The sequence below is a fragment of the Eulemur rufifrons genome, chromosome 7 (assembly GCF_041146395.1).
Source record: "Eulemur rufifrons isolate Redbay chromosome 7, OSU_ERuf_1, whole genome shotgun sequence".
Taxonomy (NCBI): Eukaryota; Metazoa; Chordata; class Mammalia; order Primates; family Lemuridae; genus Eulemur; species Eulemur rufifrons.
The window spans coordinates 124021612-124041055 of record NC_090989.1 but is presented as its reverse complement, the minus strand read 5'-3'; the positions used below and the strand labels follow the sequence as shown (position 1 = coordinate 124041055).

Sequence of the window (19444 nt, the reverse complement as noted above, 5' to 3'; positions counted from 1 at the left end):
AAGTCATCTGGTGCTCAACTGAAAATCAGTGATCTGAAGAGGAAAAAGGCTGTGTTGAAATTGTTAAAAGTATGAGATCCCCGATATGTTGCTTCCTAAGGAATTAGAAGATACAGCAATGAATATATGTAATTTTTGTCTTTTGAACTAATTTTGATTCCACTACACAACTTGTTGTGTTTTAGTGGGAAATCATAGGCAACAAACAGATTTTAAAGTCTTCTATTGCTGAGGAATTCTACATCTCTTAGGCATTTTACTTCCAAAGGATTCTGGAGTCAGTTAATAAAAAGCCTGTTTTTATAGATGTGGAAAGTGAGTGACTGTTAGTATGAAGCTTCCCTCTCTGCAGATGCTTTTCATAAGGATCATATTATTGAATCTTCATACCACCCTATTAGATTACACTTATGTCAAATTTTATGAGAGAAATTGGAGTGAGCTCCAATACACTTATGTCCCTTTCCTGGATTCTCATCTACAGGGTGGAGCAGCTTGATTTAAACCTTAATTCTCTGACCCCAAATTCACTATTGTTTCCACTAGATAGAGAATAGCTACAATAGATTGAAAAACAGTGCTATGTATTATGGTTTAGAATAATAATTTTGTTTTTAAGTCAGAGTGTGGTACAAAGCCTAAAATGCCCACTGTTTTTCTGTGACAGAGCAGTATTATGTAATTTTCTTCTCCCCCTACTTAAGGATATTTCTTTATGTCTAGGCCCCCATTAGCAAATTAGAGTTTATATTTCTATGCTTTATTGTGATCCATTCTTGGCCTGTTTTTATTGAAGATTGTTACAAGCACCAACTTTATTTTAGTTACTAATAATGTTGCATCAAGTAACTTGGGTAGATGCTTATTGGCATCAGCTTAAGTGGATATTCTTTGCTTTAAAATAAATAAATGCTGAGCATAGGTGTGAGTGAACTCTATCTCAAAAGCCTTCATAACCTATTAGAAAAGAATTGTAATGTTTTCCCCAGCTTGCCAAAATGCCATTTCTATATATCCTATTCATCTTGTCTTACCACTAACATTTGTTTTATTTTTTTTTTTTTTTTTTTTTTTTTTTTTTTTTGAGACAGAGTCTCACTCTGTTGCCCAGGCTAGAGTGAGTGCCGTGGCGTCAGCCTAGCTCACAGCAACCTCAAACTCCTGAGCTCAAGCGATCCTCCTGTCTCAGCCTCCCGAGTAGCTGGGACTACAGGCATGCGCCACCATGCCCGGCTAATTTTTTCTATATATATTTTTAGCTGTCCATATAATTTCTTTCTATTTTTGGTAGAGGTGGGGTCTCGCTCTTGCTCAGGCTGGTCTCGAACTCCTGAGCTCAAACGATCCGCCCACCTCGGCCTCCCAGAGTGCTAGGATTACAGGCGTGAGCCACCGCGCCCGGCCAACATTTGTTTTAAAATAACAAATATATAAGGAAAATCCTGATGCACTTTCTCTCCAATTTCTGCTAATTATGTTGTATAATAGGGCCCTTCAGTCAGGGTATGTTGTCCTGCTTTTGCTCTTAAATCTCCTCATTTTTAATAAAGATTCATGCCTATAAATGTCAAATATTTAAAGCATTTCATTTCTTCTTGTTTCTTGGTTTTGTTTTCCTACCTTCAAAAGGTGTTTGCAAATGGAAATGTTTCTCCTTTCTTCTACTGGTTTCATTTTGCGAAGTGTTGATTACATTCAACCAGATACTTTCAGAAAGCTACAATTCAGTCTACACTCCATGAAACCTTCATCAGTGCAAATAAAATATACATATCTATAAAAACACAAGGAATCCTAGACTTTATATAATTTCAGTGACTGGTAGTACCCGCTTGTTGTTTATTTTTTATTTCAGAGATCCCAGAAGACCCACTTGTGGCTGAAGAGTATTACGCTGATGTGTTTGATTCCTGTTCTGAAGAGAGTGAGGAGGAGAAAGAAGGAACAATGTTCTCAGCATCAGAGGGAGAGGTCAAGGATGAAGGACCTCAGCCTCCTTACAGGACAAACCAACAGGTACATGCTGCTCCCTAGCAGAGTCGTGGAACTGTCCAAGGTACTGATTGGATGCTCTTCCAGATAGAGTCAAGAAAGCCTAATAACCTGATGTGAAGGATGGGGGACTTGGGTTGTTATAATGGCTTCATGTGATAAGTCTTGATTTCCAAGGTCCAGGAGCAGGTGGGACCCCATGGAATTCTGAGAATCTGATCTGAACCATGTTGATGAGGGAAGGGCTGGAGTACACAGCACTTATTTAGCAGGGGATAAAAGGATGGTGCATACTACATTGTTTACACACTGAACAGCACTTCATATACAGCTACTAGATAAACAATGCAAGTATCTCTTTAGAAGAAAGAATGGGATTTCTTGTATAATTTTCTGCTTGGTAATCAAATTTTTGAGTCATATTTACACATTTAATGAAAATACAAATTTATAAGAAAATGACTTAGTTCTGGGGATGAGACCAAAAGATCCTGGGCTTAGGAGATGATCTTTCTAGCTATATTTGGCCCCTGAGGATTCATCCTTACATACACTGCTGAAGTCTCTCAGTATATGCCCTTGTAGTAGATCTCTTTAACTGTAGAAAAGTAAGCCCTATGTAGGCCATAGGCCAAGAAACAGCCCTGGCATATGCTTTCTGTGTTGTGTGTCTGCAGCAGAGGGAAAAAGCAAGAGATATATGAGGAGAAAGCAGATGACTTCAGGCAATTTATGCACATATACCTCATTTTTCTCTTAGGTCATACCTGGTAACCTTTTAACCCTAAACTTCCATGAAGTATAGAAGCTTTTTATTAACTGGGAACATTCAGATACTAAAATAAAAGTCAATCAGGGGTACCTGAGTCAGTGAAAGCCTAATCTGGTGAGATGATTTTTGGGGTGGAGGGAAGGTTGTACACAATTTATTTAACCATTTTTAATAAAGGCTAAGCAGCACATCATAATATTCAATAAATAAAAGCAGTAAAAATGTTCTCACCTTCTCTATAAGAGAAAGAGAGAGAGGCAGGGAGATAGCAACTGGAAGAGTATGGGTAATGGGACCAAGCAGAAAAAGTGATTAGAGAAAGAGAACAAGAAAGAGAAAAGAGCAGAGAGAGAATTTAAGAGACAAATACATGAAGAGAGAAACAAACAAATGTTGAGACAAATACAGAGTTAAAGTGGGGGTTTAGAACACCCAAACAAAAACTTTTCTTAAATCATTTCCCCATTTGTTTCCAGTGGAATCTGGAAAACAACAGCACCTCCTGCCACATATTGAAAATATAATTTGCATTTCCATCTAAGCCACTGTCATAAACAACTGAAACAAATATTATTATAAAATTAGAGACTTCATTCTGTGCCTATAGTTATAAAACATGATGTGCAAAATACATAGGGCTCATTTTTTACTCTAAGCATCAAGTGATAAAATTTTAGCTACTCATATTATCACTTAAAAATATTTTTAACAAAATAAAACTGAGTCAGAGAACCGTATGAATAAAATGCTATCTGGCAAACACCTCCTAGGTTAAGAAATAAAACTTTGCCAGTCCCAGGAGCCCCATCTTTGGTATAGTTGTTAGAAGATAAGGTTGGAGATCAGACTGCCTGTATCTGGGCTGTCCTTCATCACTCGCAGGTTGCATAACCTTTTGCAAATCACTAAACTTTGCTGCACTTCAGTTTTCTAATCTGTAAAATGGGAGAATAATGGTTTCTACTACATAGAGTGGTTTTGAGTATTAAATGATGTAATCAATATAAAGTACTTAGAATGGTTTCCAGAACTTAATAAAGTACTTAATAATGAGATATTAGCCATTATTATTATGAAGTTACCTATCCATTTGTGGCTTTTTTATGATACTGCCAAAATTCCTTAATGTTAAAGTGAGATTCTATAATTAGTATGAAAAAAATCCCATCTCCTTATGTCTTAAGGCAGATGATAAATATAAGGGCAGCAGTTTTGTTCTCTTGGCTGTGTATCTATCTGTTACATGTTATATGGCAGATTATGACTGATTTTAAATAATCTGTTGGGACAGGATGCTAAGGCCTCTTCCATACATGATGGTATTTTATCTCACAAAACCCTGATGGGTAGTTATTCTTATCCCCATTTTCCAGATGAGGAAACTGAGTTTCTGAGAGAACAGCAACTTGCCCATTATCACACAGCTAGGGAGGAACCACGCCTCTGGCCCAGGCCGGTCACATTCTCAAGTTAATGTTTTTTCTACTACAGAAGGTATATCAGGCTGGGCGCGGTGGCTCACGCCTGTAATCCTAGCACTCTGGGAGGCAGAGGCGGGAGGATGGCTCAAGGTCAGGAGTTCGAGACCAGCCTGAGCAAGAGCGAGACCCCGTCTCTACTAAAAATAGAAAGAAATTATATGGACAACTAAAAATATATATATAGAAAAATTAGCCGGGCATAGTGGCGCATGCCTGTAGTCCCAGCTACTCGGGAGGCTGAGGCAGGAGGATCGCTTGAGCCCAGGAGTTTGAGGTTGCTGTGAACTAGGCTGACGCCACGGCACTCACTCTAGCCTGGGCAACAAAGTGAGACTCTGTCTCAAAAAAAAAAAAAAAAAGAAGGTATATCAATCTAGAATGGACTTGGTGTAATGGAAACAGGACTTTAAATCACAATAGAGTAATTTGTATTAGAGATAGGTAATTACAACTCCATTTTTTTTTCCTAGTAATTCAGTATAGTTTCTCCCTCTCCTAAGGTGATGGGTTTGCAGTTGTGATGAGTATAGACTCTTCCTTCTTGGTTTATTTTTTAAGCAACATACAGATTACACTACAGAACTCAGTGCTGAGACCCTAGTCACTGTTGACTAGGGTGTTGAATTGGGTGAGACCTGTCACCATGTCCAGGATTTGCCTCTCTTCCCTTCTCTCTAGTGTTGCTTTTCACCTCTAAGTGTACCAGGGTCTGCTTAGGTGGTCATCATACCCATGGATTTTATGTGAGTAATCAGATCAAAGTTGGTTCCCCTTCCTTCAGACGAGGCCAAAGTCACATAGTTATTATTTTGACAGAAGAAGTGCTTTCAAATAGAAAAGCAGCCATGGGCTTCATTGCCATTGATTGCTGAGCCTTTTGCCATCCATGACAATCTCTTAAGTAGCAGCATCTCCAAAACACAATTTTATTAAGTACCTAATTGCTATTAGTCACCAGTTGTTTCTCTGCTATAATGAGCAAAACATCAATAACACCTTTATCACAAGCCATTATCATATTGTTGATAGCTTGTCTGTGAAGTCTGTGGTCACTGAATTGAAACCAGTCTCTTAGATCTCAGGAGAATAGAGTTTACAGCTGTCACTCTAACAGGTTCTCCACAGCATTTGTGAGATGTCACTGAAAAGGGTCTTATATACTCTAACAAACATGTCTTAGGGCCGCAGGCTGCTGGGTGTTTTCAGATTGTTGTGTCTTTCCCTTGCTGCCTTGACCATCATCCTGCTCCAAGACTAATAAACAGCCCAGGTGCACCAGCGGTACACATACTAGGTGGACAATAATTCCTTGACACAGAACTCTCTTGGAAAGGCTCTGTTTAGCAAATATGATTTTCACTGAAGCTTATTTTAAGAAGGACTATGGTGTTTGTTCTTGTTAAGATGAGGGCTATAGAGGTCCATTTTTTCTAGCTAATTCTGAAGTTCTCCATGCCCTTCGCCTAAATCCTCCTGTAGTTTTGAAATTCTCATTGCACAGTGAAGCATTAGGAAAAACAGAAATGATCTTCTTCTTAGAATGTTGCTGCAGGGCAGAGAACTGGATGCAGAGTAGGCAAGACCCAAGATTCTATTGAAGACACTTGAATCAGATTGTCATGAGGGTAGGTGCCTCTAAGAGTTTCTTCTGTCAGTAGAGTCATTAGTTTAGTCAGATCATAACTGTTATAACAGTAACAGCTAACATTCCCAGAACCTTCATTCTGTGCTCGGTATTCTTTTTTTTTTTTTTTTTATTCATGATAAATTATTAGGTGAACAGTGCAAGTTAAAAACAATAGTTTCATATTTTTTCCCCACCCCCCCTTTCCCGAGTCAGCACCTTCAAGTGTTACCACTCCCCAAACAGTGCGCAATGCACTCATTGTGTAGGCATACCCCCATCCCCTCCCCCACCGCCCACCTCAGTCTGATGTCCAATTGGTGTCGTTCCCAGATTTGTATTTAGGTGATGATCAGGGAAACCAATTTTCTGGTGAGTACATGTGATGCATGTTTTTTCATTCTTGGGATACTTCACTTAATAGAATGGGTTCCAACTCTCTCCAGGAGAACCATAGAGATGTCGTATCTTCATCATTCCTTATAGCTGAGTAATATTCCATGGTATACATATACCACAGTTTACTAATCCAATCATGTATTGATGGGCATTTGGGTTGTTTCCACATCTTTGCTATTGTGAATTGTGCTGCTATAAACATTCGGGTACATGTGTCTTTGTTACAGAATGACCTTTTTTCCTTTGGGTATAAGCCCAGTAATGGGATTGCTGGGTCAAATGGCAGGTCTACTTGAATCTGTTTAAGATACCTCCATAATGCTTTCCACAGGGGTTGCACTAGTTTGCAGTCCCACCAGCAGTGTATTAGTGTTCCTGTCTCTCCACACCCACGCCAACATGTGTTGTTTTGGGTTTTTTTGATAAAGGCCATTCTCACTGGGGTTAAGTGATATCTCATTGTGGTTTTGATTTGCATTTCCCTGATGATTAGAGATGTTGAACACTTTTTCATATGTTTGTTAGCCATTTTTATATCTTCTTTTGAAAAATTTCTATTCATGTCCTTTGCCCACTTTTTGATAGGGTTGCTTGATTTTTTCTGGCTGATTTTCCTGAGTTCTAAATAGATTCTTGTTATCAGTCCTTTATCTGATGTGTAGTATGCAAAAATTTTTTCCCATTCTGTAGGTGGTCTGTTTATTCTCTGGACTGTTTCTTTGGCTGTGCAGAAGCTTTTTAATTTAATCAGGTCCCATTCATTTATTTTTGTTGCTGCTGTGATTGCCTTGGGGGTCTTCTTCATAAATTCTTTGCCTAGGCCAATGTCTGTAAGAGTCTTTCCTACATTTTCTTCTAGAATTCTGATTGTATCACGCCTAAGGTTTAAGTCTGTTATCCACCGTGATTTGATTTTTGTGAGAGGTGAAAGCTGTGGGTCCTGTTTCAGTCTTCTACAAGTGGCTAACCAATTCTCCCAGCACCATTTGTTGAATAGGGATTCTTGTCCCCAGGGTATATTCTTTCCCGCTTTGTCAAAAATTAGGTGACTATATGAGGATGGTTCTATATTAGGATTTTCTGTTGTGTTCCACTGGTCTGTGTCCCTGCACTTGTGCCAATACCAGGCTGTTTTAAGAACCACGGCCTTGTAGTATTGTTTGAGGTCTGGCAAATTAATACCTCCCATTTTGTTTTTGTTGCTTAAAATTGCTTTTGCTATACGGGGTCTTCTTTGATTCCATACAAAGTGTATAATTATTTTCTCTATGTCTGTAAAGAATGATGTTGGTAATTTAATAGGGATTGCATTGAATCTGTAGATCACTTTCGGTAGTATAGACATTTTAACAATGTTGATTCTTCCGATCCACGAGCATGGTATATTTTTCCATCTATTTGCAAGTTCTGCTATTTCTTTTCTCAGTGTTTCATAGTTTTCCTTATAGAGGTCCTTTACCTCTTTAGTTAGATATATACCTAGATATTTTATTTTCTTTGTTGCTATTTTGAAGGGTATTGAGTCTTTAATTTGGTTTTCTGATTGACTGTTATTGGCATATATAAATGCCTCTGATTTGTGTATATTAATTTTGTAGCCTGAGACTTTGCTGTATTCGTTAATCAATTCCAGGAGTCTCTTGGTTGAATCCTGGGGGTTTTCCAGATATAACATCATATCATCAGCAAAAAGTGAGAGTTTGATCTCTTCCTTCCCTATTTGGACTCCCTTGATTCTGCTCTCTTGCCTGATAGCTCTCGCAAGGACTTCCAATACTATGTTGAAAAGTAATGGAGACAATGGGCAGCCCTGTCTGGTTCCAGTTCTAAGTGGGAGTGCTTTCAGTTTTTCCCCATTCAGTATGATGTTGGCTGTGGGTTTGTCATATATGGCTTGTATCATTTTTAGGTAGGTTCCATCAATGCCTATTTTGTTAAGCGTTTTTATCATAAAAGGGTGTTGAATTTTGTCAAATGCTTTTTCTGCATCTAATGAGAGTATCATATGGTTTTTGTTTTTGTTTCTATTTATGTGGTGAATTACATTGATAGATTTACGTATGTTGAACCACCCCTGCATCTCGGGGATGAAGCCCACTTGGTCGTGGTGGATTACTTTTTTGATAAGTACTTGGATTCGATTTGCTAGTATTTTATTGAAAATTTTTGCATCTATATTCATGAGGGAAATTGGTCTGTAGTTCTCTATTTTTGTTGTGTCCTTTCCAGGTTTTGGTATTAATGTTATATTGGCTTGGTAGAACGTGTTGGGGAGAACTCCATCCTTCTCAATATTGGAGAATAGTTTATGTAGGATGGGCACCAGTTCTTCTTTGTATGTATGGTAAAATTCAGGTGTGAAGCCATCTGGACCAGGGCTTTTCTTTTTGGGAAGGTTTTTTATTGCTGTTTCGATTTCATTTCTTGATATTGGTCTGTTCAGGTACTCTATTTCTTCCTGGTTGAGCCTGGGAAGACTATGTGTTTCTAAAAATTTGTCCATTTCCTCCACGTTCTCCAGTTTGTGTGCATAAAGATTTTTGTAGAATTCATAGATGATATCTTGTATCTCTGTAGCATCGGTTGTGATTTCTCCTTTCATGTTCCTAATGGAGGTTATTAGAGATTTTACTTTTGTGCTCTTGGTTAGTCTAGCCAGAGGTGTGTCTATTTTGTTTATCTTTTCAAAGAACCAACTTTTTGTTTTATTAATTTCCCTTATAGTTTCTTTGTTGTCCTTTTCATTTAGTTCTGATTTGATCTTAGTAATTTCTCACCTTCTGCTGGGTTTGGGATCGTTCTGTTCTTCTTTCTCCAGTTCTTTGAGTCTATTCGTTAGGTTGTCTATTTGCATGTTTTCTGTCTTTTTGATATAGGTATTTATAGATATGAATTTTCCTCTCAGGACTGCTTTAGCTGCATCCCATAGATTTTGATAAGTTGTATCTCCATTGTCATTTAATTCAAAGAAATTTTTGATTTCCATCTTGATTTCTTCTTTTATAGAATAATTATTCAAGAGAAGGTTATTTAGCTTCCATGACTTTGAGTAAGAGTGAGGGTTTCTGTTTGTGATCATTGTTACTTTTATTCCGCTGTGATCTGAGAAGATGCATGGTATAATTTCTATTTTTTTGAATTTTTTAAGACATGATTTATGTCCTAGGACATGGTCAATCTTAGAGAATGTCCCGTGAGCTGATGAGAAGAATGTATATTCTGTGGACTTTGGGTAGAATGTCCTATAGATGTCAGCCATGCCCATTTGTTCTAGCATTCTATTTAGGTCCATTATGTCTTTGTTTATTTTCTGTTTAGAGGATCTGTCCTGTACTGTCAGTGGGGTGTTAAAGTCTCCAGCTATTACAGTATTGTTATCTATCATTTGGTTGAGATCTAGTAGGGTTTGCTTTATGAATCTAGGTGCACCTAGGTTGGGTGCATAAATATTGAGTATAGTCATGGCTTCTTGATGAATTGTGCCTTTAATCAGTATGTAGTAGCCATTTTGTCTTTTATTATTTTTGTTGGTTTGAAAGCTAAGTTATTGGAAATTAAGATTGCCACACCAGCTTTCTTTTGGTTACCATTTGCTTGAAATATCGATTTCCCTCCTTTTATTTTCAGTCTAAATGCATCTTTGCAGGTTAGGTGAGTTTCTTGAAGACAGCAGATACTTGGATTGTGTTTTTTTATCCATTGGGCCAGTCTATGTCTCTTGAGCGGGGAGTTCAAGCCATTCACATTTATTGAGAAAACTGATAAGTGAGACAGTTTTTTGTTCAGCTTGTTGGGTAGAACTTCATTGTGATGTTTTCTCTCCTGGGCCATTGTGGTATCTGCAATTTGATCTTTAGCTCTTGAGTAGTTTTACATTCGTGGATCTTTCTTGTGCTGATCCGTGTGTAATTCTCTTTGGAGTACTTCTTGGAGGGCTGGTCTTGTCTTGGTGAATTCCCTCAACCTTTGTTTATCTGAGAATGTCTTGATTTGTCCTTCATATAGAAAACTTAGCTGGGTACAAGATTCTAGGCTGGGCATTATTCTGTTTCAGAAGCGTGAAAATGGGGCCCCAACCTCTTCTTGCTTGTAAGGTTTCAGCTGAGAAGTCTGGCGTAATTCTGATGGGTTTTCCTTTGTAGGTTACTTGTTTCTTTCTCCTTACAGCTCGGAGAAGTGACTCTTTAGTGGTCAGCCTGATGACTACGTGGCATGGTGTTTTCCTATTTGCTATGAATCTCCCAGGGGTCCTTTGAGCTTCTTGAATCTGTATGTCTAGAGTATTGGCAAGGCCTGGAAAATTTTCCTCGATTATGTCTTCAAATAGCTTGTCCAACCCTTGCTTATTATCTTCTTCACCCTCAGGAATGTCAATAACTCTCAAGTTAGGTTTCTTCACATAATCCCACATTTCTTGAAGACTCAGATCATTTCTCTTACTTTTTCGATCTATCTCTGTGACTGACTTATTTAGTTGGAAGGAGTTATCTTCAATTTCTGAGATTCTTTCCTCTGTTTGATCTACCCTGCTCTTGAGACTTTCCACAGTGTTTTGTAGCTCTCTGAGTGAATTCTTCACTTCTAGGAGTTCAGTTTGGTTTTTCTTCAATATTTCAATTTCTTTAGTGAATTTTTCCTCCAAATCCTGTATTTTTTTTTTGTGTTTTCCTTGTGTTGTTTATCCATTGATTCTTGTATATTATTCAGCTTGTTTATAATCCATAATTGGAATTCTTCCTGTGACATGTTGGTGTTTTGAGTCTGGTTTGTGTCAGATGGTTGGGAGCTGGTATTTCTCTTTGGGGATGAGCTTTCCATTTGATTCTTTGTGTTCTCCGTGTTTTTTCGCTGGGCCCTTCCCATCTAGATTTATCGTTGGATCTTTACTTATAGATTTAGTCTGGTTAACAGGACTCTTTGTGCTCTATTCTTAGGCTGTGAAACAGTCTAGGTATGTTGCTTCTTTTGGCAAGAGGGGGAGACTGTTGTGTATTGTTTAGAGATTTTTCTGTTTCCGTTGGGGGACTGCTTCCAATGGGTCCAATCCTAGAGGATTGGAGTGATCCAAGACCGCTTTGGTGAGTTAGAACACTGTGTTGTGGTCTTTCAGAAGGCAGGCAGGGTCCACACTAATAGTAGACCGAAATTCTCTTTGCTTGTTTGTTTCCCTTTGGTTCTTCCTCTATAAGGGAGGTTTCTGACTCTATCTGCAGGCAAGATACTAGCTATGGGGAGAGGACGGTGACCTCCCTTGCTCAGCACCCCAGTTGCTGTAGCTCCCACGGGCAAAAGTCTATCTTGGTCCAATGTCCCCAGGGATCAGGTTCCACACTCTCGCTTCTGGAGAAGTATTCAGTGTTTACACTTCCGTGGGGATCCTATATAAGGTCCGTGGACCAGGGGAGAGGGCCGTCCAGGCAGCCTCTTGGTACCCTATTGCTCCGCAGTGACTTGGCTGTGGGCCCTAGAATGGCGATTGCGTGCCTGCAGATCTCCGGCCCTGGGGGTGACTGCTCAGGATCCGGTATGTACCAGAGCCAGGGACCTGGCCCGTTCCGAAGCTCACCGTGGGTCCCCAGTTAGAAGGCGAAAAGAGAGGAGAAAGAGAAGGAAAAAAAAAAAAAAAGAAAAGAAAAAAGAAAAGGAAAGAAAGAAAAGAAAGAGGAGAAAACGAAAGAGAAAAGAAAAAAAAGAAGAAAAAGAAAGAAAGAAAAAGAGAAAAAAAAAGAAAGAAAAAAAAAAAAGGAAAAAAGAAAAACGCAAAAAGCCAAACCAAAAAACACCAAAAACGCCAACAAAAATGAACAAAAACAAACTACATAGCACCTCACCACACCGCAAGGCAGAAAGATACACAAATCTGAAGTATATAATTCAGCGACTCAATGTTTTTTTGTTTGTTTGTTTGTTTTACACCTTAGCACAGCTCCGCCCCTTCACTTCCGCTCGGCTGGGTCCGGAGCGGCCATTAGATGTTTTTGTTTTTACGCCTTAGCGCAGCTCCGCCCCTTCACGCCCGCCCGGCTGGGTCCCGGGCGGTTTCGCAGTGGATTTCAAGATGGCGTCTGCGCGCCCGCACAGCTCCGAGGGTGGTGGGGGTCCAACCTCCGCGCTCAAAAAGGCGCGGCAGCCAGAGGCCCAGAGGGCAAAGGTGCCCGCCGGGGCTGTCCGGCTCGTGAGCCTCCGGAAAAAAAAAGAAAAAGCAAAGAAAAGGAAAAAGAAAAAAAAAAAAAACACCCCACAAAAACAAAAACAAAACCAAAAAAAACAAAAACAAACACAAACACAAACAAACAAAACCCAGAAGAAATTTACCAAGAATAAAATATACAGTTCGGCGAGCCTATTCTTCTTGTTCGTGTGCTTTTTTTTTTTTTTTTGCCTTAGCGCAGCTCTGCCCCTTCACCCCGAGCGCGGCCCCGGCATATCCCGCACTCCTGGCGTTGGTTCAGAGACCAGCGGAGGGCGCCGGGCAGAGAGAGCCGCTCGGCACTTTATGGCTCCCGAGCGGTTTCGCCCTCGCTTTCAAGATGGCGCCTGCAGAGCTCCGGGGCTGGAGGAGACTGGCTCCCCGGCAGGCAGAGACCGCCACTGCCCGGGGGCTGGCGAGCAAGGATGCGCACTGGGGGTCACCGGCTGGAGAACCGCCGAAAAAGGCAGCACGGGCAGAGAGAGCCGCTGGGCACTTTTTGGCTCCCGAGCGGTTTTGCCTTCGCTTTCAAGATGGCGCCTGCCGAGCTCCGGGGCTGGAGGGGACCGGCTCCCCGGCAGGCAGAGACCGCCACTGCCCGGGAGCTGGCGAGCAAGGACACACACCAGGGGTCACCGGCTGGAGAACCGCCAAAAAAGGAAGCACGGGTAGAAAGAGCCGCTGGGCACTTTTTGGCTCCCGAGCCGTTTCGCCCTCGCTTTCAAGATGGCGCCTGCCGAGCTCCGGGGCTGGAGGAGACCGGCTCCCCGGCAGGCAGAGACCGCCACTGCCCAGGGGCTGGCCAGCAAGGACACGCACCGGGGGTGACCGGCTGGAGAACTGCCGAAAAAGGCAGCACGGGGTACGACGCTATTTGCTGTCCGGGAGTCTTTTGTGTTTTTCCGCCCTGGGGCAGATCCGTCCCTCCTCGCCAAGCGCTGTCTCAGCTGAGATCCCCCAGGTTCTAAGGTAATTTCGCAAAAAAGCCTCCTGTCTGCAATGCGCCACGCATCCCTCAGTGATTCTGTGCTGGCCTGGGTCAGGGCTCTGTTCAATTGGGAGCGGAGGGCTAGCCGCTTTCCCGAGAGGCTGCACCCGCCCCGACTGGGGGCGGGTGTATCCGACCCACGCTCTGCTGGCTAGTGTCTGTCCCGCGTTCCTAATATTCATTCACCTCAGACCTCACTCGCTCTGTTTGTCCCACGCTGATTCTCCGTGGATTCACACCGCTGTTCCTGTGTGGGAGCGGTCTTCTAGCGTTGTGGCAGGTCTGGATCGATGCCTTCCTTCCCGGGAGCGCAGATTCAGGCCGTCACCACCACTCCGCCATCTTTGATCTCCTCTGTGCTCGGTATTCTATATGCTGTGTCAGCTCAGGTCCTGTAGGAAGCAGGTGACAAGACAGAATTAGGGAGGAAAGAGAAATGTCTATGAAGTGGATAGGGAGATCCTCAAACCATGCTGATACCTTTGAGAGGAAGGAAGGAAAAGAAGGAAGGAAGGAAGAAAGGGTGGGAGGGAGGGAGAGGGGGAGGGGAGGGAAGGAGAGGGGAGACAGAGGGGAGGAAAGATGGGCTCATTTGCTCAAAATAGAAACAGCAGTGGAGGATATTTTGGGTATTAATTGACTATTGCATTAAGTGTTGACTTTAAAACCCAGGTCCCTTGAAAGATAACACTGTTGTGATATCCTAACTTTACATAAGAGGAAGCTGAGGCTTAGCGTGGTGAAGTAACCTCTCCAGGTTTACAGAGCTAGTGACTCTATTTTTAGCCACTCTTTTATACAGTCCTTCATCTGCACAACAATTATAATCTCATCCCTTCCACTGATGACAGTAAACACATTAGGTGTGAGGGAAGGGAGGAGGGGCCATTGTGTTATCTGGTACTCTGGTGAGACCTGTTTTACTGAATAGAATTACTGAGCAATGTACAAGGCAAAGTTTATACCAGTTCTAGGAAAAGTGCTGAGTTAAGAAAATTAAAACAAAAAAGAGCTCCCCTCTCTACTATACTTTTTCATAGAAGGTGCCAGAACTCTTGAGTCCCAATAGGGGGAGGGATTTACCTGTTATTTCACATGATCTGATCTAATTAGTTTACCTTCATATGTGTGAGGAAGCACTTTTCCTCTGGACCTTAGAGGAAGCAGCCTTGCAGGCTGCCACTCATGTCTCTGTCAGTGTTCCCCTGGCCTGTGTCCCAGGCTATAAAGAAACCAGCCTTGATAAGCTGTTAGTGGATACTACCAGTTTGGTATGTCATTCCTTCTGGTGGACCTTGTGTACACTCAGTGTGTGTTGCTTCAAGGAGTGACTTTGGTGCTACAGTTTCCACCTCCACCCCCATCCCAGCCCTCATTTCCATCATTGTTCTTCCCCCTTCCCTCTCTCCTGTTTCTTGTCTGGCATAAAGCATAGTTCATTGCTGACCAGACTGGGACCAGTCAAACCTTATTGTGGGACATAGCATGCTGGGCTTTGTAGGAGGCCTTAGCCCCTACATGTTTAAAATTAGATCCAGTATGTATTAGGATCATGCCTACACATTTTGCCCCAATACCAAAGGATGTAGGGAAAAGATGGGGTCAAGAGGGTGGCTAAAGACAAAAGAAAAGCTGAGCAGGAGTGCAAAGAGTTTGTGTGTTCTTTTCAGTGTGAGGATGGGGAGGGTATTAGCCCATGGCCTCTCTGTGGTGGCTGAGCAGAGGTCCACAGCCAGATGGGGGAGCAAAGGGACAATGGCCTATACTGTGAGAGGCCCTGTGCTCCATCTGTTATGCTGCCCCTGGAGCCGCAGGGTTAGAGTGGTGGTACAGAGCTGAGGAGACTAATTGGAATGGTACCTCTGGGGCTTTTCTCTCCAGAAATCTTCTACCCCCACCACCCAACATCAATTTCTATCTCCCTGGCTGTCATCAGAGCTGAGGTGCCCTGACCATATGGTGTGCAAAAAAAGTCTGTGAAAAATATGAAAACTTTCCTAAACAGCATTTGCAAACAGAAAAACATAAAGGCCCATCCAACTATTTTGTGATTCAATTACACAGAAAAATTTAATTTTATTTTCTGAATATTTTATTCACCTAGAAAGGGGGTGTGAATACAATTTATAGTGTCCAGCATAGGAGGAAAGTGGCGTGACACATCTGGGCCATTGTTGGAGGTGCATCCTTCCTGCATAGCCTGTGAGTCTGGAGGCACAGGGGTCCCTGTCATACCTGAGAAAACAGTGGTCATGGTTAATAAGACAGAGCTACCTTGCAGCACGCCAGGTGCTGTGCTAAGCCCTTTGCATGCCTCGTCCTGCTTCATACTCACAAACACTTGATGGAGTTAACATCTTCCATCCCATTTTACAAGTGAGGAAACTATGAAGCAGAGAGCATAACTAATTTGACCTACGTCACCCCATCCAATGACAAACCTGGGATTCAAACCAACAAATATTCACTGTGTCAACTATTAGGCATTTGGGGAAAGTGTAGAACTTAACGTAGAAATTAGTCAAGGAGAAGAAAAGGAGATGCTTGGGACCTCAGGCACAGCTCCAAAATGTGTAAAAATGGACCATGAGCTGATGATTTAAAACCATGCTTAAAAGTTTTCCACTTATTCTGTGGAATTTAAATAAGAATAAAGCTAGAACTATAGTTGAAAACAGTAATTATAATAAAGAACTGTGTATCATGAGGGCTACCCTTTGGAATGTGAAAATTCTTTCTCTTTTTATGTCCATAAATCTGCCTTTAATTGCATGACTTTCTTCCCCAGACTGTTGGACATGTAGCATGGAACAAGATTAAGTAGTTAATCAAGAGCAAGCGGAGGGGATTGATTGGAGGCAGCTTCCCCTCCACACAGCTGGAACTCTGGAAAGGGACTGCCTCAGAGGGAGCACAGGTCTCACCAGCTCCTAGGAAATCCCTGCCCCGTGTTCTTGCGTAGATGTCCGCTGTGTTGCCACTCCATCAGCCCCACTTTCTTTTTGCTTCATCCTTTACATTTCCAAATAATCTTAAATGTCATAAGAGTGCTGTCACTGAATACCTGTAAATGTCATTGAAACCCTAAAGCAACCCCACAGGCACTGACTTGCTGCGAACCTGGACATTAATAAGAGACAGCTGCAGTTAGAAGGTTTTAATAATGCAGAGTAAACAAGGCATTAACAGTGAGATGTGGACACATTTGACAGTCACGTTTCAGCAATTCTGAATTCAGTGACAGAGGCGTTCAGTGTTATGGGAGCTAGGGGGCTTGTTTGCAGTTTGAATTTTGCAGATGTGGCTCTGTGTTCCCATCACTACACACACTTTAAGGCAGAAGGCGACCATCAGCAGTGAGATAGGAGTTATGATCTCAGTTTCCTGATTTTAGGGCCGTCAGAGCCCTCACAAAAGTGCCGTCAGCTCTGTCCTGTGGCTTTGTGCTAAACAGCATCCTTTGCCTTCCTATGAATTATGAATGCATATAAGCAAGGGCTTGGCTTTTAATGAGATCAAGCTGAGATGTGAAAGGTACATCTGAGTTTGCAGAAAATGGATAAGGTCACCTTGGTGTTTTGGTTTCTGTAATTTAGTGGCATATTTCAGGGCTGTTCTGGATACAGTTTGTAGAAGAGTAGATAATAGCTTAGTAATGCAACTTGCCGAAAAAAAGTTGGTAGGTTGTTTCTTCGGTCATCCATTTACACATCATATATTTGAGTGTTCTAGGCACTGGGTATATGGTAGTGAACAGATTGGGCCTAGTCCCACCTTCTTGGAAGTCTCACTCAGTCTCATGTATTTGAATAGTATCTATCGACTGACAACTCCTGAATGTATGCCTTCCATTCCTCAGTTCAATCTCCCCAGAACTCTAGACTCACATCATCCAGGCTCCCTGTGAGTAGGTTAGGAGTCATATGGACCTTTAATAGACATCCTGAAATAAGCATGTCCAAAAGTGAACCCCTCATGTACCCTTGCCCCAGTCCAAATCAGCTACTCCTGAGTCAGCCTTGACTCACATCCTTTCACTCGCCTTTATATCCAAACCATGAGCAAAACCTATTGGCTCGACCTTCAAAGTATGTTTAGAATATGACCATTACTTAGCACCTCCATTCCTACTGCCAAGCCACGGTCACCTCCTTGTAATAGCTCCTAACTGGTCTCCCTATGACACCCCCTGTCTCACTCAAAAGGCCAAATCTGCTCCATTACTTTCCAGCACCCTCATCACTGTCACCTCACCGAGCCCCTCTCTTCCATCACCGTGAGAAACACCCCTGCTCACTCCACCCCAGTCACACTGGCCTCCTTCCTATTTCTGGAACACACCAAGCATGTTCTGGCTTTGGGAGCCTGGAGTGCCCTCCCCACCAGAAACACAAATGACATGCCCCCTCCCTGCTTTCAAGCCTCTGCTTGTGTGTCACCTTACTGGGGAGAACTCTCTAACCACCTTATATAAAATAGCATCCACGGGCCTGAGGGTCTCTCTTCCCCGTCCCTGCTTTATTTTCTTCTACTGTTCTTATCACCATCTGAGTTACCACTGTTCACTTGCTTATTAATTTATGGTCTCTCTCCCCCTACTAGAGTGAAAGCCAGTAGGACAGAGATTCTCTCTGTTTTTTTCACTACTGTATTCCCAGCACCTTAACAGTGTTTAGCACAGAGCAAATACTTCACAGATATTGTGGAATACATGAATGAAAGAATGAATTATTGAATGCCTGAAGTGTACGGTCTGGTGGTCTAGGTAGGCAATAAGCCAGTACACAACCAAATAAGAGCAACTAGGAAATGAAGCTGAAGTGATAGAGGAAATGGACATTTAAGGGGTGACCTGCTAAGAAGGGAAGTCAAGGAGAGTTTCTAGGAGATGCCTTTTCAGCCATGACCGGAAGGATGAAAGGAGCCAGCCCCTCAGTATGAGGAAAGGCAGTTGGGAGAGGAGTGTTCAGAGAAAGGCAACAGCGTGTGGGAAGGCCCCAGTTCAGGCCAGGGCTGGGCCAGTTTGAGATACCACATAGCAAACAGTAAGATCAGAGATCAGACCAGCTATAGCTACACGTGAAGACCCTGTAAGGAGAGTGGGTTTTATTTGAGTGAAAGGTCAATGTGGTGAAGGGTAACTGAAACAAAGTCTTATGATGACTCTTTGGTAACAGAAATCAGAGCAACCATGCCTGTGGAGGGTGGGCATTGGCTAGAAGGAGGCCAGAGAAACTGTTGGGGATGACAGAGATATTTTTTACCTTGTTTTGGGTGGTTGCCACACAGGTGTATACATTTGTGAAAACTCACAGAATTGTACACTTAAGATCTTGCATTTCACTGTGTGCAAATTTTATCTTAATAAACACAGTACATCATCAACAATGTCATCAAGAGAAGGAAAACTACAAAAAAACTATAACAGAGTTGTGATATTCGTATACATAGATAAGTCATATAAGTGCTCAGACTGCACTGAGACCACTTCCTGGCTGCTTGTGGCCAGGGCATGTTCACAGCTTCAAGGAGGTCCTGGGTGTACTCAAATAAGGCCTCTCATGGTTCCAGAATTACTGTGGATGAGTAGGGAAGAGCGTTCTGCACGGTTGGTGGGATTTGCATCCCTGTGGGATGACTGAGCGGAGAAGTAACCACTAGGTGAAAGAAGTTGGCCCCTTCACATCCTCACATCTGCTGACATAAGGGACAGTTAAGTGTGAGGATGTGCCTGAGGTCTGAGCAAGGTGAAGCTCAAGCTGAACAATTCTGTGTGGCTGGAGCCATAATGGAGGGTTATGTCCAACTCTGTAATACATTAATAGATCTGCGCCTGCTTGGGATTGTTCAGCAGACGGAGAGCACAGTGTCAGGCCTGGCAGCACAGCATGACAGCACCCGGGCATCTGTTCCCACTCACTCTGAGCAGCTTTCAGCCACTGGAAACTTAAGACCCTTCTGTAGCTATGGAATTGTCTAGGTATATGTTGATATTTGC

The 19444-nt window shown here is 42.3% G+C and overlaps 1 protein-coding gene across 3 annotated transcripts in view; it reads left to right on the top strand.

The window, feature by feature from the left end:
- NEK11 (NIMA related kinase 11) overlaps positions 1 to 19444 on the top strand; it is a 249295-nt gene that overhangs the window by 151391 nt on the left and 78460 nt on the right. For all 3 annotated transcript variants that reach the window (XM_069473252.1, XM_069473250.1, XM_069473251.1), the window contains one exon: positions 1856 to 2016. In XM_069473252.1, coding sequence (XP_069329353.1) covers positions 1856 to 2016 — 161 coding nt within the window. The remainder of the gene's footprint in view (positions 1 to 1855; positions 2017 to 19444) is intronic.